This window comes from Eurosta solidaginis, chromosome 5, assembly GCF_040869045.1.
Source record: "Eurosta solidaginis isolate ZX-2024a chromosome 5, ASM4086904v1, whole genome shotgun sequence".
Classification (NCBI taxonomy): domain Eukaryota; kingdom Metazoa; phylum Arthropoda; class Insecta; order Diptera; family Tephritidae; genus Eurosta; species Eurosta solidaginis.
This window is the reverse complement of record NC_090323.1, coordinates 73101627-73127311: the sequence shown is the minus strand read 5'-3', so window position 1 is coordinate 73127311 and position 25685 is coordinate 73101627. Positions and strand designations below refer to the sequence as shown.

Here is a 25685-nt window from a genome sequence, read left to right as displayed (position 1 = left end):
GCTATAGCTGTACGGTCTGCGCTCAAGCTGGTTTGATATAAGATGAGCCGTATAATAAAGTATGTATGTATATATGTATTTAAAAATAAAAAGCAGTTAAATAATTAAATCAATATAAGTACATATGTACATGCATGTGTAAATTAAACTCACTTTCCCTTTTGTTTGGCTCAAAAATTTGTATTATATATAATAAGTTTATATAAAATATATATTTTTTTCTGCATAAAGTGAGCTGCATTAAAAATCGTTCGATAAAATTTGCAATGAAATGATGAATCAAATAATATGTGTAGAGATATAAAAAATATAAATTGACTTGCCGCGAAAGCTTAAGAGAAAATGCTTATTTATAATGTACATTGCTCTAAAAATATATTCAAGAACTCCCATTCATGTTTACGCTGCAAAACTTAACGATGTTCTAAATCGGCAACCGTGAGTTCCTTTAACAAAGGTATGCACTCAGTTTTATTATATTAATTTCTTGGAATTGTATCATTATCATTTGCATTTTTATTAGTGTGTTGTACCCACTGGCAGAGACGTAAAGACTTTACGAATAACTCCAAATTTTGTTTAAAGGCTGCTATATTGTAGTCAGTTTCATTGGTCTCGTTGTTACTGTCGCTGTTATTGTCCTTTTCTTTCATATATATTGTGACGGTCTCTTCATCCAAGCAATCGATTAGCTGTTGTGCATTTCCAATACTATCACTGGCGCAATTTAAAGCATCATATAAGCGGTGAATCTGAAAAAAGAGCTTTAATTGAGAACGTTGTAATATATTTGTACCCTCATATCCATCTATACCCTGCCAAAAATTGGCAATAGGTAACTGATTCGAACCCTATGAAAATTAAACCGCAAAATATGAAGCTAAAAAAATGTACAAATCAGGATTGCTATTCTTTGATTGATCGCATTTTGGTTAATTCAAAAGAGTTTTATTGTCAAGACGACAAACTTGTATGGTTATTTCATCAAAAGACAAACTGCTGATCTCAAGTTAACAACATTTTCTGGATTCAGCGTGCGTGGGTCCGGAATTTAGCGATTGCTGCTGTCATGGGAAAAAAGCACCTATAAAGCGTTTTCACACTAGCCGACACGACACCGACAACGACAGCAGTGGGAACACAAATTCATATAATTATATGGGCACGCTTTCACACTTGCCGACACGACAGCTTTATGCCGTTGTCGGCAACGACATGTCGGCGGGAAGCAAGCATTCCACCAGTGTCGTCGTCGACAAGCTGTTTTTATTTGTTACATTGTTTGTTATTTTATGAGCAGTGTTGTTAAATCGTGTCGTGTCGTTTATAATGTGTAAGTACTTTGAAAAAACCGTGTCGGGGTCAGTGTCGGGAATGTGAAAACGCCCATACTTATGTAAGCGATCTAAATTAGGCACTGAAACCTAGCAGTTACTGTCACCTACCATTGCAACCTGCTACATGACTCAAAAAGGGGAAGCCGGTGAAAGGACGGTTCGCTCGGTAGAGGACGATAATAACAATGGAGGTTTGCCCCTATTTTATGTACTTCAGAGTAGGCTCCAAAAGGGGAACAGGAGCAGTGTTCATACACATGTTGGGCCAACATCGAGTAATGTGCTTGATTTCACATTGAGTTACGAGCATGACATTTCAAGGTATGACTGGAGTCCTTGACTGACTATGCTTCTGAGACCAATCATATAAGAGCTGCAGCTTTTCCCTTAAAGGGGGTAAAATTGAGGACACCTTTAGAAACTACAGCAAGCATAGAGAAGCTGGAGGACTCCATTGACATTTTTTCAATGGAGATGTCAACAGCGTATAAAAATATATGTGTGGATTGCTCCAGCGAAACGGCGAAGCTGATGAAAATCCCATCCAGAAAAGATATATTTCAGGGAGATTTATACAGAAAGATGACTGGAACTAATCACGCGGCAGTGAAGAGTCCCTTCAGAGGCTTCTTAACATACATTTCCTATCTGCAGATGATGCGAATGAGTTGGGGAACAGCGTCTACACTCCAAATGCGGAATACTAAAATTGAATGTGCAATAAAAACTTTTGACACACAAATTGTAGAGAAAGAAGATTATGCTACTGCTGATATTTTAAAAATAAAATTAAACTTCTCTCACCTCCAAGTTCTTTCTTGCCTGTAATTGCAAATACCTGAGGCATAACTGTTCAATGCGCATAAGGGCAGATTTATATTCATCTAGGAGATTGTCGTAGCGCGCTTTTGCCGTTTCCGTTTCACATTTGCTCAATTTCAGAAGCTTTTCCTTTTTGATTAATTGCTTGCGACATTGCTTATATGAGTAAGATAGCTCGTCATACCTAAAAATTAATAAGTACAAGTAAATAGGAATTAGTTATTTGTTCGAACATTTTCTATGATTTTTTACTAATTTATTCGCAATAAGTCAACGCTAATATGAAACAGGAAAAAATAAAAATAAATGTAAGACGCGATAACCTCCGAAGAGATCTAAGGCCGAGCTTCTCTTCCAATTTGCGTCGTGCTCCTCTTGATTTTCCCTACAAATTGGCCGGACGGGACCTACATGTTTTATGCTGACTCCGAACGGCATCTGCAAGGCAGACGAGTTTTCACTGAGAGCTTTTCATGGGAGAAATACACCCGGAGCGCTTGCCAAACACTGCCGAGGGGCGACCCCGCTTAGAAAAATTGTCTTCTAATTGAAAAACCTTATTTCTAAAATTTTGATGTTGCTTTTCCCGGGGTGTGAACCCAGGGCATACGGTGTGGTAGGCGGAGCACGCTACCATCACACCACGGTGGCCGCAGTGAAACAGGAAGGAGCATAAAAAATAGAAGCGATTCGTTTCATTGTTTCGAACCTCTTAGGCAAAGTTTGTAAATGTTCATGAACCGATGCGTGGGTGCCTCTGACCCTTTTCAACCCTTTTATTCCAAGTGGAATACGGAAATTGTAGTCAATGAAATATGAGTATTTCTAACGTTCCACCCTGCCACACTCTTTCGCAATAGTCCTTTCAGGCATGGGATCAGAAACTTCTTTTGTTATGAACGATATTCATAGACGTCTATCTATAACTATACAGGACGTTCCAACTTTCGACATCCGTACAATCTTGACTGCTTATGGTACTAGAAAAACAAATGATGAAATTAATATTTTTTAAAGTAAAATATTGTAACGAATTTACCGCAAATCCTCTTATTTGCAACCTTCTGCTAAGTTCGAATCACTAAACTGTTGAATAAATAACTCCAATATTGAATAATGGAAAAATGGCCTTTATTAAAGTACTTCACAATAAATAACACTACTATTGCTCGCCAGATAGCGTCTTAATCAAAACTGACTCTCGCGCCTCTACCGCTGGTGCTTTTATACTCTGTGATTTCGTCGTTGCATCTTCCAGGCGCTTCCAGAATTTACTTAGTTACTGCCAAATAATTATAACTACAGATGCACGTGTATAGCTTCTCATATGCGCGTGTATTTGTGAGCGACACTTAAAAAATAAAAATAAATTTAAGGCGCGATAACCTCCGAAGAGATCTAAGGCCGAGCTTCTCTTCCAATTTGCGTCGTGCTCCTCTTGATTTTCCCTACAAATTGACCGGACGGGACCTACATGTTTTATGCCGACTCCGAACGGCATCTGCAAGGCAGATGAGTTTTCACTGAGAGCTTTTCATGGCAGAAATACACCCGGAGCGCTTGCCAAACACTGCCGAGGGGCGACCCCGCTTAGAAAAATTTTCTTCTAATTGAAAAACCTTATTTCTAAAATTTTGATGTTGCTTTGCCCGGGAGTTGAACCCAGGGCATACGGTGTGATAGGCGGAGCACGCTACCATCACACCACGGTGAGCGACACTTCCACAATTAAAATTGCATACTTTTGGGATTATCTCAGATAAGATATCTGCATGTGTTCGTGCATCTGTTCTCCGCTGCGTGTACGTACATATGTGTAGACGTAATGATAGATTCGTTTATGTAAATACTAGAGGTTTACGCCGATCACTTTATCGGCGGCGCGACGGCGTACGCCGGTGTTCTTACTTTAAAAAGCTTGATTTTTCTATTTAAAAAAATAATATTTAGGAAAGGTTTTGTTTCTATGTATTTAAGGAAATCAAGGTCTTGGTTCGGAAAGATCCGGGGTTTTGCCTCAAAATGTCGCAGGTCGTTCAAAAATGTTCAGGAATAGCTCCTTGCGGATTGATTGTCCCTCGTTCACTTACTCGAGAGAGGCTTCGAACCTAACCCCGGTCTTTGGAATTGGTACTGCGGCGTCTGCTGAAAAGCAATAGAGATACATAAAATGGTCACATTTTTGTCTGTATATCTCGTGCAAAGCGTAGTTTCACCTGGGATTAACTCCTAATAATCGTCGCGCACATATAATTTCTTTAAATCGTTTGTGGCTTCTTGGCGGTCACGCACAAATGCGACTTATGGTTGCTATTAATAGTCTGTTAATAGTCACGACTCTCGTGGCACAGGGCGCATCCAGTTTTTTCGAGCTATAATCCCCGATGATTAAGAGCTACAATTCCCGATGTGCGAAGAGTAGCAATCCCGACCACCAGTCGCTACCACGCCTCCTGACCCTCACACCATATGCCAGCTCAGAAGCCATAGGACTGCGACTTCGAACTCATACTTTCATCGACGTCATTGTCCTGGATAAAATTTTTAAAATGTAGACCGAAGTTTGCAGACTTTTGTGTTCACAGCATTGATTTCAATAGTGTTCCTTAAATCAAAACGATATTTTAGAATGAAAGTCGACCGATTTTAAGTTGAAAGATGTTAACTGCTGTTTTCCGGCCTTATGATATAAGAGCTCATTATGGAGGCCGCGTAGTTCAGTTTTCAGACTAGTTCGACTGTCCACTACGTTAGGGTAGTAGCACACACGGTCATTAGTTCGACTGTCTTGGGAAAGCTTTTGCTTCACCACTTTGAGTGTTCTTACGAATGACAAAGCTTTACCTGGTAAATATATGTGCCTACGTATTCACATTCAGTGTGATTCACTCAAAGGGACTAGTTTTGGATAAGGCCGCCAACTTTAGGAAATGTCAAACCGAGAGACTTGGGTGTTGAGGGACGAAGTGTGAAAATCAAAATTAACATTTCAGGCGCTATTGTATAGTTTCGCAAACAGACAACAGATGTTTGAATGTAAGACTAAGTGATTTTTCAAACCCTTCTCATACGTACATATGTATATCCTCAACTTAAGTATGAGGTAAGAATCATTTCAAAGGAGTGTTTATGCCCCTAGAAACTAAAAGATTTTGCATCACTGATTTGGCTTATTCTTTCAGCCAATCGCAATATAAATTTTTTAAAAAATCGGCACCTTTTTTCGGTATTTGCTTTTTTTAACAACTTGAGGACAATTTGAAAACATGTTCGCCTTGAGTAATTTTTTTTTGAATTCATTGTTCATTATTAATTTTTTTAAATATGCAAAGTGAGCATATAAATTTATTATATAACTTTTATTTTAGTGTTTTATTTTAATAATTTGGTGAATTGGGTGATGCAAAGTCAAGGGATAACTCCTAATAATCGTCGCAAACACAATTTCTTTAAATCATTTGTGGCTCCTTGGCGGTCACGCACAGAAACGACCTACGCTTGCTATTAATGGTCTATTAATACTCATGCCTCTCGTGGCACAGGGCACCTCCAGTTTTTCGGCTGTTTTTAAGAGCTCAATTCCCGATGGGAGAACAGAAACAATCCCGACCACCAGTCGCTACCACGCCTCCTGACCCTCACACCATATGTCAGCACAGAAGCTATAGGACTGCGGCCAAGGATGCCGCCCTCGAAATCATAAGCAGTCTAAGTGGATGTCATTGCGTAATGGGTGAGCTCATTATGGGTGACCGCGTAGCTTCAGTTTTCAGACTAGTTCGACTCTCCACTACGTTAGGGTAGTAGCACACACGGTCATTAGTTCGACTGTCTTGGGAAAGCTTTTGCTTCACCACTTTGAATGTTCTTGCGAAGGACAAATATGGTAAATATATGTGCCTACGTCACCTGGTAAATATACGTGCCTACGTATTCACATTCAATGTGATTCACTCCAAGGGACTAGTTTTGGATAAGGCTGCCAACTTTAGGAAATGTCAAACCGAGAGACTTGGGTGTTGAGGGACGAAGTGTGAAAATCAAAATGAACATTTCAGGCGCTATTGTATAGTTTCGCAAACAGACAACAGATGTTTGAATGTAAGACTATTAAGTGATTTTTCAAACCCTTCTCATACGTACATATATCCTCAACTTAAGTATGAGGTAAGAATCATTTCAAAGGAGTGTTTATGTCCCTAGAACCTACTAAAGGATTTTGCTTTTGTTTAGTGTTTTGTTTTAATAACTTGGTGAATTGGGTAATGCAAAGTCCGTGTTAAGCTGACATTGAAAGTGCTTTTTATACCTTTCATGAACATCAAACGGTATATTAACTTTGGTCAAATATTTGTAACGTTGAGAAATACAGAAGATAGGCTCACCATTAAGTATACCGAATTGATCAGAGCGACGAACTGAGTTGATATAGCCAAGTCCGTCTGTCCGTCCGTGTATCCGTCCGTCTGTCTGTTTGAACGCAAACTAGTCCCTCAAATTTTGAGATATCTCAATGAAATTTGGCACAAGGATGTATTTTTGTATTATATTAGACTTTGTCGGATCCGGTAGGATCGGACCACTATAAAATATATCTCCCATACAACCGATCATTCAGATAAGACGATTTTGGTCATTCCTGCCGCAATTTAGAAAGTATAAACGTGAAACTCGGCGGTATGTATTCTAATATATCATAGAAGATTTTCTGAAAAAAACACTTTGATCGGAGCTATATATAGTATATATCCCATACAACCGATCCTTCAGATAGAAAGATTTTTGGCGATTTCTCCCTTAATTCCCAATATAAAAACGTTAAACTTGGTGATATTTATTCTAATATATCATAGAATATTTCACGAAAAAATCATTTCGATCGGAGCTATATATAATATATATCCCATACAACCGACCGTTCAGATAAGGGGGTTTTTTGCCATTTTTTTATATTAATCTTAAAATCGGCTAGGTATGTACATCGGTTCACCATATATTTCTTATCTTATACAGCGCGTTATTTGGAGATTACGAATGGGATAAGGTTATTGTTCAGCCCCATTCATGAAAGGTATGAAGTCTTCGGCACAGCCAAAGACAGTCCCGTCCTTACTTGTTTTTTTAAATAACTTTTAAACAGTCAGAAAGAGTTAAATTTTGCAATTAGTTTCTTCTAACTGGCAGCGATGCGCATCCGTTGATGCCATTTTCGACCATATGCGACCAATTTTCGACAAGAACAATAAATGGCCTAAAGAGTCTTAAACGAGTAGAAAATATAGTACCGCGCCGGACGCCGCCGCCGCCGCGCCGATATTTTTAACATTTGGCGGCGGCGTGCGAAAAACGACCAAAATCGGCGGCGGCGGCGGCGTTTTTCGGCGGTGTATATCTCTAGTAGATACATAATGATTGATTTATGGATGTGCATACAAGTCACTCTAAGCATCGGCTTAGAGGTGGCAGTACCCCTTAGTGTTGCTAATATTCGTAACACTGCCCTCCACCTAAGTCTGATCGGGACGATCTAAACGCCGCTAGCATCTCCAAATATACCACTCTTCTACTTCGTAGTTTCCCAATGGTTTGTATGCGGTAGATGGTGTCACTGATCTCTTCACAACTTTGAACGGGCCTTCCCAACCGCACCGAAATTTGGATGGAACACCTTTCCGCCGGTGAGGGTTGTATAACAGTACCAAATCTCCCTCCAAGAAACCTTCCGGATTATTGTTCTCATCGTACCTGCGTTTCATCTTACTACCCATTATCCTTGATGGTTCCCTCGCTGTTGTTTGGCCAATGAACTACTTTGTAGATCTTGCTCTTGGTGGATTGGCTTCACATACTCATTATCGTTCCGACGTTTCCCAACAGAGGTGCGCGCTGGCTTGAAACCACCCTTGCATTCTTTCTGCAAAATTCTTTCAGTCGTTTTAGTGCGTCCATTAGGTTTTGTCAATGCCAGTGTTTCTCTCGCATGTACTTTTGATTTAGATTTATTTGGCCCATTCGATCCATCAACCTTTGCTCGATCTACTTTCCTTGACGTTCTTGGTCTCTGCCGAATCTCCTCCACCAGCACTCGCTTACTGCTGAACCCTGTTTCCAAACTGAAGTTAAGTGGCACATCCTGGTTCTCATAACGCATCTCCCTTCTCTGCATATCGATCTTGATGTCAAGAAGTCCACTCCCAATATGACTTCATCAACAATCTCCGCCACAATGAATTTGTGTAGAACCATGACATTCCCAATTAAGACTTCACAGATCACTTCTACCTGGACTTGGTTATAATGGCCAGTGACCGTACGCAACCTTGCTCCAGGTAACGGTTTTACTCTCCTGTTGGCCAAGTCAGATCGGATTAAGGAATGAGATGCGCCCGTATCTACAGTCAGTACACGCTCCTTGCTATCGACATTCCCTCTGACGGTAAGGCTGCTTGATTTCCTTCCAATTTGCGACACAGATATCACAGGACATTCAATAGCTGGAGATAGCTCTCGATCTCTACATCTTACTCGCTCTTACTCATCCCCTCCAGCTTTGTTATTAAAACCACTTATGCTGTTGCAACCTGTTGCAGAGCTTGTGACACCGTTTCTGCGAATGTTGGCTTTGGGTTTGCGTATGTAGCTCGCTTTGTTTCGGCGTCCCGTATGCCATTTATAAAGCTCTGAAACTTTACCCTTTCAGTGTATTCCACGGGTGCGTCCGCATTCGCTAAATGTGCTAGCCTTTCAACATCCGACGCAAACTCTTGCAATGTTTCACCAGGCCTCTGGAAGCGATTCAGTAACTCCATTTGGTATATCAGTCTCCTATGCTCAGTTCCGTATCGTCTCTCTAGAGCGCCAATCAATGCTTCATAACAGTTCCGTTCGCCCTCTGGAATAGTCTGTAGGATTTCAGCAGCAGATCCTTTCAATGCCACGAATAGTGCAACAACTTTATCTTCAGCACTCCAGTTGTTAACTGCTGCGGTCTTCTCAAACTAAATCTTAAACACCTGGAAAGGAACAGAGCCGTCAAAAGATGGAGTTTTTACCTTCGTATTGCTTGCTGAAACAGCTGGCGGATTTAGTTGCAGCTCCTGTATACGACCTTTCAAAGCATCCACCTCGGCCTCGATTTTTTCCTCAAACTGTGTTATTTTCTCGTCCATGCGCGCTTCGAGTTTTGATGATATACGCGCCTCTTGCGCTTCGAGTTGTACTGTTATGCGTGTCTCTTGTTCTTTCAGTTGTGCTTCCATCTTTGATGTAATCTGTGTCGACATTTCTGAAATACGTGCCTCCTGTGCTTCCATCTTGGATGTTAAACGTGTCTCCTGCGATTCCAGCTGAGATGCAACTGCCGATGTTTGAGCAGTTATTGCAGCCAATATCATTTTCAAGTCTGTGCTCGTAACTGTCTGCGATGTTTCGTTTTTCTCTTCAATTTTTGTTGTTGTCTCGTCGACATCAAGATGAAAGACATACTCTTCCGCGTTAATTCCTTCTGCTTCCATTGCCTCTCGTAGTCGTGCCTGAAGTTCGAGTTTAATGCCGGTTGTATTCAATCCACGGCTCTCCAACTCCTTCTTCATTTGCTGGATCTTCAATTCACTGAACTTTGCCATGTCCTTGTTGTATTCCCAATCTTCGCAATTTATTCAACAATTCCTCTTCTGACACCAATTGTAACGAATTTACTGCAAATCCCCTTATTTGCAACCTTCTGCTAAGTTCGAATCACTAAACTGTTGAATAAATAACTCCAATATAGATTAATGGAAAAATTTTTATTAAAGTACTTCACAAAAAATAACACTACTATTGCTCGCCAGATAGCATCTTAATCAAAACTGACTCTCGCGCCTCTACCGCTGGTGCTTTTATACTCTGTGATTTCCTCGTTGCATTTTCTGAGCGCTTCCAGAATTTACTTAGTTACTGCCATATAATTATAACTACAGAAGCACGTGTATAGCTTCTCATATGAGCGTGTATTTGTGAGCGACACTTGCACATTTACAATTGCATACTTTTGGGAGCATCTCAGATAAGATATCTGCAGGTGTTTGTGCATCTCTTCTCCGCTGCGTGTACGTACATATCTGTAGACATAATGATTGATTCGTTTATGTAGATACATAATGATTGATTTATGGATGTGCATACAAGCCACTCTTAGCATCGGCTTAGAGATGGCAGTACCCCTTAGTGTTGTTAATATTCGTAACAATATAAAATACGACCGAACGCTGAAAAAAATAACGAATTTCAAAAACATCTCACACCTACTCCTGTATATTTCAATTCGATATTTATAATTAGTTTGGCGGACTCGTAGTGCATTCTAAACAAATATATAGACTTGGAACACATGCATAAAAACAGGAAACTCTTATTTTTCCAGTCATTTTAGGTGAAAAAAAAAATCAAATATCGGAATTTGAAATAGAAAGCTGAAAACATGAATTATTTTGGCACTGTGGAAGTCGCGTCAACAGCCACAGCAACGCGTGTGCGCGTCTTGCGATGGTCGAGACCAGAGGTCGAAAAGTTTGGCATTTCGAAAATATCTTGCTTAGTATGACTGAATCGATTTTCTGCTCAGTAAGAGCTTGAGCATCACCACAAGAGATGGTGAAAATTTTAAAAAATACGGTTCTGTGCAAAGACCCTAAAAAGCAGTTGGTTTGGCCTATAAACCGATTAGGTTGGAATGGGTTCATACAAAAACGATGCACAAAATTTCGAGAATTACAATACATTCAATTCCAAAGATACATACTCCAGTTCGTTATGACTGACAATGGTTTAACTTATGATTCATTCACAACAGGTTTGCTGGAAAGACAAGTAAAAAGCTTACAATTGCCCTCTAAGAACATATATGCATAATTTTGTAATATTATATTTCTTATTTTATAGTTAAATTTATTAAATCTGTATTTAATTAGCGAGACATGCTCAAATTGCTTTATACAATTGTTTTTGTTATTGATATTAGAGAAAAATTACAAATTTTCGCTTGAGCTCTATTCGAATCCGCGATCTTATAAATCAGTAGGCCGATATAACAACAAAAATTGTTAATGCATCCCAGAGCACGGGGAAAAAGTGTCAATAAATATGGCACTATGGCATCATTGCCATGAAAAAGGTCCAATTTTCACATCGTTTCTGCAACAGATGTCGCAGAGCTGTGAAAACCATTTGGCAAGAAACAAAGATAGAAGTAGAAATAATGAAGACAAACGAACAAACGCTGTGATATCGGCGCCTAAACGTTGCCGATGAAGGAATGTAGCAGTTTCCGAAGTGGATCTAGGCAACGAAGCTCTGGCAGTTAGTCTAAGTTTTTTCTTTCTTCTATTGTAATAAAACAAATTTTTCATTTAAGAAAAAAATTATCATAACAATGCGGTGATGGTTACTAGGAACTGTTTCTGAATTTCACTTCTTCCTCAGCTAGATTCTCTGGAGTTGAGTGTTGATATAATAATATTGATATAATAGTGAACAGCGGAAGTACTGCTCTAAAAGCAATGCTATAAACCCAATGTTACTAAGCTCTTGGAGCGCGCCCATAATTATTCCACACATTTAGGATTAATGCCTGTTTTTTCTGTGCGAGTTTAAACTATAGCTAAAGTTGACTAGAGTTTGACCTTGCCACTGTGTTCGATAATATTAAGTTTTGCTGCTCATCTCAGCTTAAGCGGCCGAAGTGGAAGGGTTAAACTCTAGTCAACTTTAACTGGAGTTTAAACTCGCACTGAGAAACCCGGCCTAAAAAACATATAGAATAAGTATGTACCTAAATGGTTAATAAAAGGAATAACAACAAAAAGGCAACACTTAGAGACCAATTGCAAAGCGAGCAGCGGGCCATTCATATGGTTGAGTGGATAAAGGCATCTGCTTTTACACTAGTATAATGTATGAATGTTGGAGATTTCGAGTTCCTAGCTGATGAAGAAGTGAAATTCAGAAACATGTCCTAGTAACCATTTGTAAACTCTGTAATTTTTCTCTGATATATTATATTCTTAAATAATCTAGGTTCTAGTTGTGTACCTGCAAGTCAGGAGAAATCTGATGTTGTTTACAGAATCCCGTACAATGGTGACGGGTCCTACGTATGCGACAAAGTATATGTTGGGACAACAAAACTCAAAACAAGGATTTCCGCTCATAGGTCCAATATAAAATTAAGGAAAAACGCTTCGGACAACAAGACGGCTTCAACTTCCCATTGCAAGGCCACAGGACACTACCCTGACTTTGAAAACGTAGCCATTCTAGAGAATGAAAAACATTATAATAAACGATTCACTTTAGAAATGCTACATATTTTGAACACCCCTAATGAACAAAGAATGAACTTTAAAATCGACACAGAAAATTGTGCACAAGCCATGGTTCAACTATATACAGGTTGGCTCATCTGTAAAGCAACAAAATATGTCTGTTCAAATTGTCAAAATCTGTGTATTGGTGTTGGTGCGAATGGTATGGAATGGAAACATAAAACTTAGCAGTTTTTGTATGTGTAAGTAAAATGTTGCCAATGTGTTGGTTTCATTTTGAGTTTGCCATCTCCTTTTGACAATCCCTTCGACCATGCAATGTCATAAATAAAATCAGCTGATGAGATGAGCCAACCTGTACATAATTGAACCATGGCACAAGCTTGCAGGAATTTGGTTTTGAAACAACAACATCATAAGGCGGTCATTTGATAGCAGCACAACAATCCAAACAGGGGAACATGCACACACACATAATTGTTAAACTAAGTCATGTTGTTATGTATGTTGTTATTGTATTTTTTGTTTATACTTGCGGTTCATGAAAATTGTTTATACTTACGGGATTTTTCCAAATTGTTTATTTTTTAATCTCTTTGCATTTTTACCTTATTTGTTATTTTTCTGTGATTCCTCCAATCAGTCGATCATACATATCCATATGTGTAAGTGGTGACTTTGTTTTGAATATGTACTTAAGTATATATTAAATTAATTATTATTATTGTTTTGTTTTGTCCCCAGTCCTGATGATGACTTCAGATTGAAGTTGAAATATCGACCAAATGAATTATAAATGAATATAAACAAAAAAATAAGTTTTATTCATCTTGAAGCCTTTTAGCTCAATAAATCTAACAATTTACAATATTCAAGGCTATTAACTTGTATTAAAAATGCACAATGGAAATATTATGACAAGTGTGTTGTACTTATTACTCTTTACCCTTTTACATCCAACCGAGGTTTTAAGTTACCAGGTATATTAGCTTCTGGAGATCTTTCTATTGCAAACGGCTCTTAATTTGACCAGAATTCATCAAGCCATGGTTAAGGGTTATATTTGTAAGCTGTCTAAGGCTTAACTACGTACCCGCATTTCACAGGGAGGTGAAAAACTACCTTAAATAAAGGCAGGGAAAGCCGTTCAGTCAATACCGAACGATCTTAGATCGACCCATCGCTTCTTACGCAAGCTCAACCGAAACTGATCTTCACTCTGTATCTGTAGTTGATAGGCCGCTGCACCTCAAGTTGGGCGTGGCCTTTCAACGATAAAGGACACACTAAAACTCTACACGAAAAAAATCGGTAGCGTCCACCTAGAGTCAGCGACCATTTTCGATGGACTTTATCGATGGGACCGCGATCCCCTAGTTCCCCTGTGAATCCGCTACTCACCTAATATTACACTGTAGTAAGACTTCCCTTATCCCAACGTAAAAGAACTAAGCTCTAAGAAAATCAGAAATCTTACCTCTATAATTTCACAAAATATTCAGTAAGAAATGGTACGGCGAGACTAATTTCATACCAAAGGTCACTTTCTACTACAGTTTTCGCTGATTAAATTGTCCCCCTTTTTCCTCTTTTTGTAAAAACAACCCGTTCTGATCTTTTGAATTCAGGAGTTTCAAAGCTCTGCTGTCATAAGACAACAAATTTCTATCAGTTGAATTACCTTTGTTGCATGAGCAGCGGACTTATCGATTCATATGCATTCGATGAGCGCGACCAACGTTCCATGGTACCAGAACGTGAAAGCGCATTATCTAGCTCTTCCTCATCAACAGAGGATGAAGGGTCGACACCTCGAATTAACTCCATAAGCCGGACGTTACGTTCCTTTTCATTTTCTAGTGAATGACATAAATCTTTTAGCTTTTGTGTTTGAAGTTCGTATTCTAGGCGTAGATTGAAATCGTTCTGTTGGTCGTCAAGTAGTGTACTTTCTAGCTCCCCTATAGTTTGTATAATTTGTTGAACAAGATTATAGCTGACCGGATTGGGAAGATAACTATTTGCGTTTACTGCATGTTTTTCGTTATAAAGATTAGACCCAATTTGCCGAATGGACTTAGTGTGCTGTGGCCCAAACAGCGTATGACTGCTTCTACTGTCTTCGGTACGCTTAGCCGATGGACCGGGTGTTTGTTGTCCAGTATGCGTTTCATAACCGAGCGGGTTTTGAATTGGCAGGTCTTTTTCTTTGCACGTTGGCTTTATTAATGCAGAATGCTTAGTATCTGTTTCTAACTCTTGGGGTTCATCCGAGGCTTTATCCCAAGGTAAATCGAATTGGCGGTGGGTAGCAGCTTCAAAGGACATCCTGTTTGACTTGTATGAAGAAGACCGTAAGACTTTTGTGTTAAATAAATAGCGTAGCCGTCTTGTTTATCTGTAGTTGATCTTGGTATCTGTATTGTAAATCCTGCTTATATTGTTGGCCGAAATTCTTTATACTCACACGCGATTACTGCCTAATCGTACAAACGTTACGACTGACTGAAGTATTTTCTAAATACAGTTTTGATGTTTTTTCGAAAATAAAAATTTAGAATATTTGTGATGTTTAACAATTGAAAGCCGAAACCATTGTTCAACTATATACAGGTTGGCTCATCTGTAAAGCAACAAAATATGTCTGTTCAAATTGTCAAAATCTGTGTATTGGTGTTGGTGCGAATGGTATGGAATGGAAACATAAAACTTAGCAGTGATGAGTGCTGTGATGAGTAGTCAAATTCAATAATGCGTCTAAAGTAAACTGACCTCAACTTCAACTGCAGTTGAAGCTTTTATCGAAAAACCTGACATAAGTGGGAGAGGTGTCATCCTGTATAGTTGAACTGTAGGAACTTTGCGCACTTAATGGGTTTCGGGTTTGATGAAAAGTTTTATAGTCCCACTTGGAAGTAATCGTAATATTTTTAAATGTAAATTCCTATATTCGGGTTTTCAATTGAAATAATTTGGCCTAGTACAGTTTACAAAGAAATTAAAATAACTTAATTTAGTTTCGCAGTTCTATAAAGAATTATGACATTCAGACATTCAGTTGACCAACATTTCTTACTTATATCTATGTATATAAATCTCTGCGTTCTTCTTCGTCAAGTTTTGCTTTGTATATAAATGATTTTGAATGAAACATAGTCACTCTATCACTTAATTAAGAATACGGAAATTATTTTATAATTTAAAATTACTATTTTCAATAGACAACAACAACACTAAAACGTCAAATATCGAAATCAATAACAACAATCAACAACAACAGACAGACAAAAAAACCTTTTTGATATCATATTACCCAAACGTAACACAGAAGATAACTCGAAAATTCAAAGGGTACAAAACCAACATAAGATTGCATACAAGAACAGGAACAACGTTGGGAAACTATACAAAACAATGAAAGATAACATCCCAACATCCCAATAAAAAAACAAAAGAACATTGTATACAAAATTGACTGCCAGCGTAAAAGATGCAAATAGGCACCATAGATGAATGGATTTGCAACTCTTTGTTTCGAGAGAGCGCTGTCAAAATGCACATTTTTTATAACATTTATCAATGATGCCACTGCAAACAAAAATGAATATATCTGAAAATGGGGATTTTTGACATACATTTCGGCGATTATAGTTTCAATCATTTAATAAAATGATAGTCGTAAAATATTTATTTCCTTAAAGTTATTTTACAATAATACGACTAGTTAGAGTTAAATATAAACAAATCTAAGTAAAACTATCATTTCGATTAAATTAATTAGTCAAATATTGTAACGCATTTAACTCGCAGTGAAAACCATATATTCTTTTGGAATTTCAGTAAATCGGACCTATGATATAAAAGTTACATTATTCAATGGATAGGGCTTATCCTAAATGTCTGGCGTTCCAGGTTCTGTGATCAAAATGGACTGGTTGCATAGGGAGTTCATATTTACAAAACCTGTTTTTAGTGATAACTTTTGAATGGGAAATAATATTTACCCTCCGCCTTCGAACTAATAATACTTACACTAAAACAAGTATTTTTATCCTTTTTCCCATAATTTTTGAACGCTATTCTACAGTTTTAGGTCAAACTAAAGTTTACCAAAATTTTTGGCACGTTTTTCGTTTCGGCTGGCACATTTTTTGTTCTGGTACCCGCTTCAGCTGGCGCGAGGGATTTATCTGTGATTGTTGCCAGCAACAACTAGAAGATAAATCCCTCGTGTGAGCGAAAATATAAGAGCATAAACCCTACAAGACGGAGGTAACCAGTTCACCCACACATTCAAAGCTTTTTTCGCTCTCCACTAACACATCGACGTTTCATGCTGTCATCGAAATGACAGTTCATTAATTATTCCGGAAAACATTGAAACGCAAAAAAAATATAAATTGTTTACAACGAAAAATATCTTGTGCTTTTAGTTGTGACATGTGACGGAAATTAAAAATTTTGTTGCAGAGAACACCTTTTTGCGTTGGCGACCTTCGCCCAAAATAACATTAAGTTAATTTGAGTTGTGACATGTGACGGAAATTAAGAATATTGCTGCAGATACCATCTTTTTGCGTTGGCGGCCTTCGCCAAAAATAATATTAAGGGTAAAGTTTTACAAGACGGTACACCACCTAATTTAAAAATATCAAATAATATCAAAAACGGAGCTCAAGGCGCGCCTTTTGATTCCACGTTTGATAATTTTTGATAAAAATTGGGTGGTGCACCGTCTTTTAAATCGTTACCATATTAAGTTGTATAGAATCGACGGGATGGCCTACAAGGTTTTATGTCAACTAAATCGCTCCCGATATTGTCGGGCTAGTACCTTAATGGTTCCCGGAACGTACCCGATCTGCATCCGGCAAAGGACCAACAATGTCGGTAACGGGGAGTGTCCTTATCGCTACAACAACAACAACATTATTTACTTTCTGATTTTCATTCATACGTATGTGCATTTTTAAATAATAAAAAAAAATGTTATATTATTCTAATAGATAGCATCTCCGCCGGGTTGCGATTCAGCTCAGAATATGCCAAAATCAGAGGAAATCTACAAAAACAAGGTACTTTACAAGCAACATGCTTTGGAATACGGTACCAAACTGGTTGGATGTATTTCCCTAAAAAAGGGTGGAACTACGCATCTTGGTTTGCCAGTATTTGCTTCGGTAGTTTATATTGATTTGTAGTGATTAAAAATTGCAATAGTAGATAATGTAATGTGAATTAAAATTGAATAGGTAGCCGGAGCAAAAAAGGCAACTGATCGGCATGCAACTGTTATTTATGTGGTGCCACCGGGAGCTGCTGCTGCTATCCTAGAAGCATTAGAAGCAGAAATGTCTTTGATTTTTTGCATCACCAAAGTTGTGCCATAACATGATAGGGTTCGCGTTAAGCACGCTCTCTTAAGGCAAAAAAAAATCGCGTCTAGTCAGGCCCGGTTGTCCAGGAATTATCGCACCAGAAAGGGTAAGTAAGTTGGCTACCATATTAAATATATAAGCAACATGTATGAATTTTTTAGTGATAATTTGTCATGCTTTTGTTGATAATCAACTGAAGAATGCAAATACGACAGAGTTCGAAGTTCATGTGAAAACCAATTAATTTTTTTAATTAGCATTTGGAGAGAAAAATACATATGTATGTATGCATAGAACTGCATAGAAGGGGAGGAAAAATTAATTATTATCAGTAGATTTGCAAGATTTTTGTCATTTTCCCTGCATCGCAGTTGTCATTACATTGCGTTAAGAGAGGACATCAACACCTTACTACCCACAGCCGTGGAAAGTTATATATCGAGCATTCCATGGATAATGGTGCATTTTAGCAGACTTTCGCATTGCCGGCATTATTAGTATTCAATCCCTAGAAGGTTTAATGTAGTCATATCAATAGTTCCCGAGATGGTGGGGCTAGTACCACAATGGTGCTTGTTACCGGAACGTAGATAGATAGATCATTTATTGAGGATTGCACAGTGACTTGCACATCTCCTTCACAGCACCTCATACTAGCCGACTTCCTTGATGAACCCCAGCAGTGTTCTTTGCTTGAGGGATTAAATGTGGGAATGCTCTGGCCATGGTGAGCCCATAAACTTAGCCCTACGTCTTGAAATTGCGCCGCAATCTAGAAGGATATGGTCCACCGTCTGCTGATCCATCACAAAATCGGTATGTGTTGTTCGATACTATACCCAGCTTTTGCATGTGACTGTTCAGTCTACAGTGTCTTGTAAGAATAGCCGTTGGGGTTCTTAGGTTATCTTTTTGAGAGGCCTATTAATGCCCTATATCGAGTTGTGCTGTAACCCCCTAACAGTAACTTAGATTGACTCAGGCCTGGCATATTGCGCCAGTGTTCTCTCTTTCCCTCCCTTCTGCTAATAAATGCCCCTGTGGGCCAACTGGCAGGAACGGCTCGGGATTGATGGGTCATGCAGTTGCTGCCTCTCTTTCCGTGTTGTCCGCCTGCTGTTGTTGTAGTAGCAGTGCTTCGCCCCATCCAATAGGTGCGACCGATCACAAATTGTCATCAATGTCCTCTAACGGGAGTCCAAAGAAACTTTCTGTTTCAACAGGGGTGGGCCATAATGAGAGGAGTGTTAGAGGCGTTGGTTGCACAATACAGTTAAAGAGATGGTTGGTGACATGTGGGGACACATTACAAGCAGGACAATGTTTTGTATGTCGGGGTTGATTCTGGATAGGTAAGAGTTTAACCTGTTACGTTATCCAGCTCGAAGTTGAGCTAGAGTGACTACTCTCGTTTCCCTAGGGAGAGTGCGTTCCTCCTCTGCTAGTTTTGTTCTTTGAGTACAGGAATCACCGGCATAGAGGTCCGACGCCTGTTTGTGGAGTTCACTGAAGACATGCTTGTGTTTTTTAGCTTCATACGGCTGTGTTCTCAGGTGCCGTATTTCCTCATAATGTAATGAGGCCGTGAACAACAAGAGCCACAAAAGATTTATAAAAGTTACGAGGACGCTGGATTTTGGAATCTAGCCCAGAGCAACCTGTCCGATGCAACCATCCCTTGCACGTGAAACACTGACAAGAGTATTTATTTTTTTAATTTAATTTATTTATTATTACGGCTGTTTAGGCCCAAAACTTAAACTACTAAGTACAATTCATTGTTATAATCACTTATTTCTATTGAATATGCTGTTGGAATGCCATGTGATTCCGATCAGCATATTTACTAGCGTGACAGAGGGACGAGTCTGGAAGCCACTCATTAAAGGAAGGTTGGAAAGGACGCGTTTCCAATCCTCCAGTGCTCCCAGCATAAGGCAACAAAATTTGGATCTTATATTTTTCAATTATATGTGTATTTTAAGCTTTCGGAATGTATTAGTCTCCGATCTATGCAGCTAAACATGTCTTTGGATGTTGGAAATTGAAAATAACGTGTATCCAATCACCCCTCAACTTTGTTTAGTAAAGACGCTGTCGGAATGCATGAAGATTCCGATTAGCACAGCTCAACATATAATGGGAGGTTGAAAAGGACGTGTTTCCAATCCCCCTTGCTCCAACTTTTATTTGGCCTTATTTTCGTTATTTTTGTTACACATTATATAATTTTATTGTTATATTTATGCTGTCGGAATGCGAATGATTCCGATCAGCAACAGTAAATACCAGCTGGAAATACCGAATTCCAGCGAAATTAGTTGTTGGAACTGTCTGGAGTTACAGGTGGCGACCGATTTTCTTTCCCTTAGGGCCGGATGCATTGTATTTTGCTGCTACCATTATTACCATTTCCTTTTCGCGCTCCAGTATCGGTATATCATGTAATAAAATAAAAGAAAAAAAAACTATCTTATTGGAAGGGTTTTACAATGCTCCAATAAACTTTTTTTAAAAGTATTGAAGTTATTACTACTTTTTATGTGATTAGGAAGTTCATTGAAATATTTCAGGCCCTTATATATATGACCGTCCTAAAAAGATTCTTTTCCGGTAAACGCAGCAAACCTATTTCTCAATACTGTAGTCAGGAGAAGTACCCGGATTGGGGTCGATACCTTCCCGGAAGAGGAGAGTATGGCGCAGACCCGCTGCAAGGATCTGCTGGGGGGTTGACAATTTGTGGGAGAGACGCAACAAATTAAACATGGAGTCCGCCTGCTCATTGCCCTCCACTCCCCTGTGGCCTAGGACCCAGGCCAACAGTACTACGTTGTGTGCTCCTAATTGATTCAGCTTTTCTACGCACTGAAGGACAAGTGCTGACTTTATTTCGAACGCCGCAAGTGCCTTTAGTGGAACCTGACTGCCTGACTGAGTATGGCAATTGTTTCATTGGGGTATCAGCGCTGAAGGTTCAGCTTAGCGCACTAACTTATGGCGAATACTTCCGCTCGAAAATGCTCGGATGTGCTTTTAGAGTTACTGATATTTTGGTTCTGGGTCCGAAAACTCTGGCTCCAATCCCCTCTGGCGTCTTCGAGCCATCTATGTACCTTCCGATCTTGAGCCTAGTAATACATTGCACCCGCCTATACCTATACAACCGTACCAAGAGACGGAGCAGCCCATTACATATTGGCACAACCGGAGCACTGCTGGACATCCATCCTATATGAAAGCTATGCATTCAAAAGTGTTTGTACCAGTGGCTGGTACACACCGAACTGGACCAATGTATGCTATATTGAGGCCTGCACAAATACCAAGCTATGTTTATGTAAATAATGTTACTGCTAATGTCAATTTGCACGGTTGAGCACATACAGTACCTACGTTTATACAAGGTGGAACACCACACTACCTACATGGCGATGTAGCCACCGATCAGGTTGTTGTAAGAGATTAATTAAAATATGTTATTCATAAACACTGATTCTTATATTTTTATTATCATTAAACTGTAGACTAGACTCATGACGGGTATTCTTACTGGACACTGCCTTCTGGCGTCACATGCCTTTAAATTAGGCTTGGTCAGTGATAGCAGATGTAGGAAGTGCGAGTTGGAGGAGGAAACGATCGATTTCATTCTGTGCTCGTGACCTGCGCTTGCCGGGCTAAGACTCCAGCTGACAGATGTCAGATCTAGAAGCAGCAAGTGGCTTAAGTTCTAGGAAGCCGCTAACCCGCTGGAGCCATGAGAAGCGTGGGTGCACTTTGGGTGTCCCAAGATAAGTTCCGTACCTGCTCCGAATAATTTGATAGATAGATAGATTAGATAGGGATCTGTTCTAGGTCCAACTCTTTGGAATGCGGTGTATGGCGGGGTGCTACAAATCGACCTTCCCGGAGGCACGGAAATTGTCGGCTATGCAGATGATATTGTCGTAGTAGCAGTGGCCAAGAAACTTGATCTGCTCCAAGCATTATGTAATGACGCCATGGGAAGAATAACGGAATGGTTGACGAACACGGGGCTGGAGATGGCTAGCAATAAGACAGAAGTGGTTCTGATGAGCTCAAAGCGGACTGTGGATGAGTTGGTCCTAACCATAGGAGATTTTCAAATAAATTCAAAGCCCTCCTTGAAATATCTTGGAGTAATCATTGACTCAAAACTAACTTTTAGGGAGCACTTCAGGGCGGTGGGGACAAAGTTTCTAGAGTTAGTGGAACCCTAACGCGAATAATGCCCAACATCGGCGGCCCAAGCGAAGCTACCCGTCAGCGATTATCCAACGTAACCAGCTCTATAATATTATATGCAGCACCAGTATGGCACAGATCTAAAATGGTCCACCAAAAAGATATACTAGCAGCCTACCGCATTACTGCTATACGAATAGCATGTGCTGTTCCGACGACGCGATCCATGTTTTATCCAGGAAAATCCCAGTAGATCTACTCTCAGGTGAAATGGCCGATCTGTATGGCATTGGATTCAGCCGACCATCTGAAGATGCTAAGAAAAGCGCAAGGTCACGAACAATAGTTAGGTGGCAAGAACGGCGGGAAGATTCGAGAAAAGAGCGCTGAACCTTCATGCTAGTCCGGAATATAGCGGAATGGTACGAGCGAAAACACGGCAAACTAAATTACCATCTCACACAGATATTGAGCGGGCACGGTGGCTTGAAGGAATATCTACATAAGCGTGGGATAGAGGAGGATCCTTTCTGTCCAAGCTGTCCGTCCGAATTGGAAAGCGCAGAACATGTAATATTTCACTGCCCCCGTTTTCACGGCGAAAGACTGTCTGTAAACAGAGTTTTTGGAGAGGAACCTTCCATTAGGAATTTAGTTCCACGAATTTGCGGACAAATAGATTGTTGGATTGCTGTGAGCAAGATGGCCTTTATAGTAATGACGAAATTGATGATGCATGCCGAAAGGGAGCGTAGAGAAATGCGCATACGAAGTAGTGGCGACTAAATCGCCTTTGAAGTTACTTTACCAGGTCCTGATTCTAGTTATCTGAAATTTCTCTTGTGCCTTTGGAAAAGAGCTATGTGTGGAGCCCTATTTATGGAACACTTTTCGGCTTATATTAAAAACTTTTAATCTATTCTCACTGATATGAGTTTCTTTTTCACTCTAGGTAATTTGATTTTGACGATGTGAGGATAGAAATATCCCAAATATTCCAGCTGTGGCTGTAAGAACATACATTTGCTCAAATTAGAAGAAAACTGCACGGTTGAGCACATCCAGTATCTACGTTTATACAAGGAGGAACACCACACTACTTTCACGGGGATGTAGCCACCGATCACGTTGTTGTAAGAGCTTATTTTAAATATGTTATTCATAAACACTGATTCTAATATTTTGTTTTGGTTTTTACTTTAGAGTCAACCTGTTATATAAGCGATGTCAGCTATGCCTGTAACTTAAGCGCCTTCAGACGTAATAGTTACCGCGGACGCGGTCACAGGAGTAGTTCACTACGTGGGGATTACACTAATCAAGGACTTTCAATATCGGAAGGTTTTCCAGCACTATAACACACCAACAATATGTGCAATCACCCGAATAAATTGTACAACAAACGTTAACACCACATCATCAGCCAGCAACAACAACAACAAACGCAACAAGTTGAAACTTCTAAACAATTAATGACTAGTGAACCACCAACATATCCACAATATGCGCAAACATCAACACCAGCTTATGTCGCCTACTTTGCAACAAGGTGAAAATGGCCAAGGCCATTCTGATTCTAATAAAGGCAAACCATTGGCAAATTTAAAAACTCAAACGGACCACGAAAAATGTTGATGATGGTATTAATTCTAGTACGGATAGTGAAGAATTTAAACCTAAGAAAAAAGCTAAACTTGATAAAAACTTAACGGAAGATGACAATGTTTCTAATTCTAATACTAAGAAAGATGAACCTTTGATAAATATGAAGCTTAAAACAGAGTTATCAAAAAATGACGATGATGATAATGATGTTGATGCAAAGTCTAATGTTGAAAATGATGAAAATTATGAAACAGAATCTGAAAATAGTATGAGTGTGGATTATAACCTGAACCAAAACTGTCATATCCGGTACGACCAGAATTAGATGTTAAGAAAAGAGCCTACATAAAGAGGCTCAGTATATTTATGGAAAATTTATCATGAGACAATGCCCAATGTATGTATTTCAATTAAATTCAGCACATTGTTGGAAAAAGCATCTAAGCTTTATGCATCGTGTAGAGAAACCAGAACATTTACAATTTAAATATAACGAACGTGGTGCAAAATGTAAATTTTGTGATATTCAAGCAGCTACACCAAGCTTCAACAAATTATTGGACCATGAGATTTCTCATATGCCTAATAGTCATTATTTAAAATGTAAATTATGCGATTGGAAGACGAAAATACATTCAAGTATGAATTTTCATTTACGTGTACAACACGCTGAAACAATTGATGTAACAACGAAAAGTTTAGAATTGAATGTTTGTCCATATTGTAATCACAATGGTATTTACGCAAACACTTAATACATCTTTTCTATGTTTAGAATGTGGTGAATAATTTAGAACAAATACAAGTTTACGTGTACACCACAAGATTTGAACGGAAATATCTTGAGGGTATGGTTACACCTATGTGGCATCTACAAGCTATTTATAATGACTAGTATGGAATGAATCCGGATATGGAAGAAAACGGAGGTGACGAAATGAATCACCATGCTTCTTTGGATTCTGGTGATGCTCCTGACATGCTTCCTAATTTCCCTACGTCTGATGTTACTATACCTACCAAACTAATATGACTGCAAACTGATGAGCAACACTACCAGCGCAGGAAAAATAAGAACTTCAAAACAAGGTTTCGGAAAGGGCACGACTATGAATAGACGTTAATGTATTTATATAGTTTATAAATATAAAAATTCACATATGTAAAGTTCGCTAGAGTAATAAGGCAATAATTTAAATTGAAAAAAAATATTGTATATATGAATAATTTATAATTAAATATTATCTGAACATAAAGGACGCGTTTCATTCATAGAAAATGCGATTTGACAGAAGGTAACCGATACGGGTAACCGATAGGCCACCCAGCAAAAATGTGCCCGTAAATTGACTAGGAAAATGACTAACAGCTGTGTCGATGGAACACGTAAATCGCTAAGTAGCATTTGTACAGGGCAGCAGTAACATTTGTGACCAGTCCATTCCGTCGTACCTATTTATGTGATTGTCCATACTGCTCACACATATACGGTTTTAGGTTATCGAAAAGTAAACAAACTATAGTGCTGTACTGTTCTTACATTCACGTTCTGGCAATCATTTTTTGAGTTATATACCTGTAACTTTACGAGTATTTTTACGTTAATATGACCGTCTTTTGACTAGTGTTATGACCGTTTTTTTACTTGGATTATACTGCTATATAACTAAAATATTTCTTTAATTCAAATCTATTAACATTTCTTTTATTAAACATTTTTACAATATATTACATTATTTATAATAGTTGTAAATTATTAACTATAAGAAATTCCTTAGCAAACTTACCTGCAAAGCATTAGAAGTCTCAGCAGAAGCATAAATTAATTTTGTCTCCACTTTCTGCGTAGCCGACAATTTCTTAAATTCTTCATCTGAACGACGAGCTACTTGTGCGAAATTATATGCTGCCTGCAAATTATCTGTACAATTTACTTGTTTGAAATTATATGCTGCTTGCAAATTATCTGTACAATTTATGCATAAAATTTTTGGAAGATTATCAATTGATGTTGCGTGCAACTATGGTAA

At 38.8% G+C, this 25685-nt stretch overlaps 2 protein-coding genes across 2 annotated transcripts; one reads left to right on the top strand and one right to left on the bottom strand.

The window, feature by feature from the left end:
- Positions 1 to 240: 240 nt before the first annotated feature.
- LOC137252598 (uncharacterized) lies at positions 241 to 15046 on the bottom strand. The gene is made up of 3 exons (XM_067788569.1): positions 14145 to 15046; positions 2142 to 2343; positions 241 to 752 (listed from the first exon to the last, which is right to left on the bottom strand). The coding sequence occupies exons 1-3, from the start codon at positions 14789 to 14791 to the stop codon at positions 480 to 482; spliced, it is 1122 nt and encodes a 373-aa protein (XP_067644670.1). The 5' UTR covers positions 14792 to 15046; the 3' UTR covers positions 241 to 479.
- Positions 15047 to 17364: 2318 nt separating this feature from the next.
- On the top strand, positions 17365 to 24837 carry LOC137254080 (succinate--CoA ligase [ADP/GDP-forming] subunit alpha, mitochondrial-like). Its single transcript, XM_067791783.1, has 5 exons — positions 17365 to 17420; positions 17470 to 17643; positions 17716 to 17947; positions 23003 to 23183; positions 23254 to 24837. The coding sequence occupies exons 2-3, from the start codon at positions 17506 to 17508 to the stop codon at positions 17851 to 17853; spliced, it is 276 nt and encodes a 91-aa protein (XP_067647884.1). The 5' UTR covers positions 17365 to 17420; positions 17470 to 17505; the 3' UTR covers positions 17854 to 17947; positions 23003 to 23183; positions 23254 to 24837.
- The last annotated feature ends 848 nt before the right edge of the window (positions 24838 to 25685 follow it).

Bases quoted from the DNA above. Each gene is read 5' to 3' on its own strand.
- LOC137252598 (XM_067788569.1), bottom strand. From the start codon at position 14,791: ATGTCCTTTGAAGCTGCTACCCACCGCCAATTCGATTTACCTTGGGAT. The intron at 2,344-14,144 runs GTAATTCAACTG...ATTAATTTTTAG, and splicing joins CCGCTGCTCATGCAACAAAG to GTATGACGAGCTATCTTACT. The intron at 753-2,141 runs GTGAGAGAAGTT...CTCTTTTTTCAG, and splicing joins AGGCAAGAAAGAACTTGGAG to ATTCACCGCTTATATGATGC.
- LOC137254080 (XM_067791783.1), top strand. From the start codon at position 17,506: ATGCCAAAATCAGAGGAAATCTACAAAAACAAGGTACTTTACAAGCAA. The intron at 17,644-17,715 runs GTAGTTTATATT...AAAATTGAATAG, and splicing joins GTTTGCCAGTATTTGCTTCG to GTAGCCGGAGCAAAAAAGGC.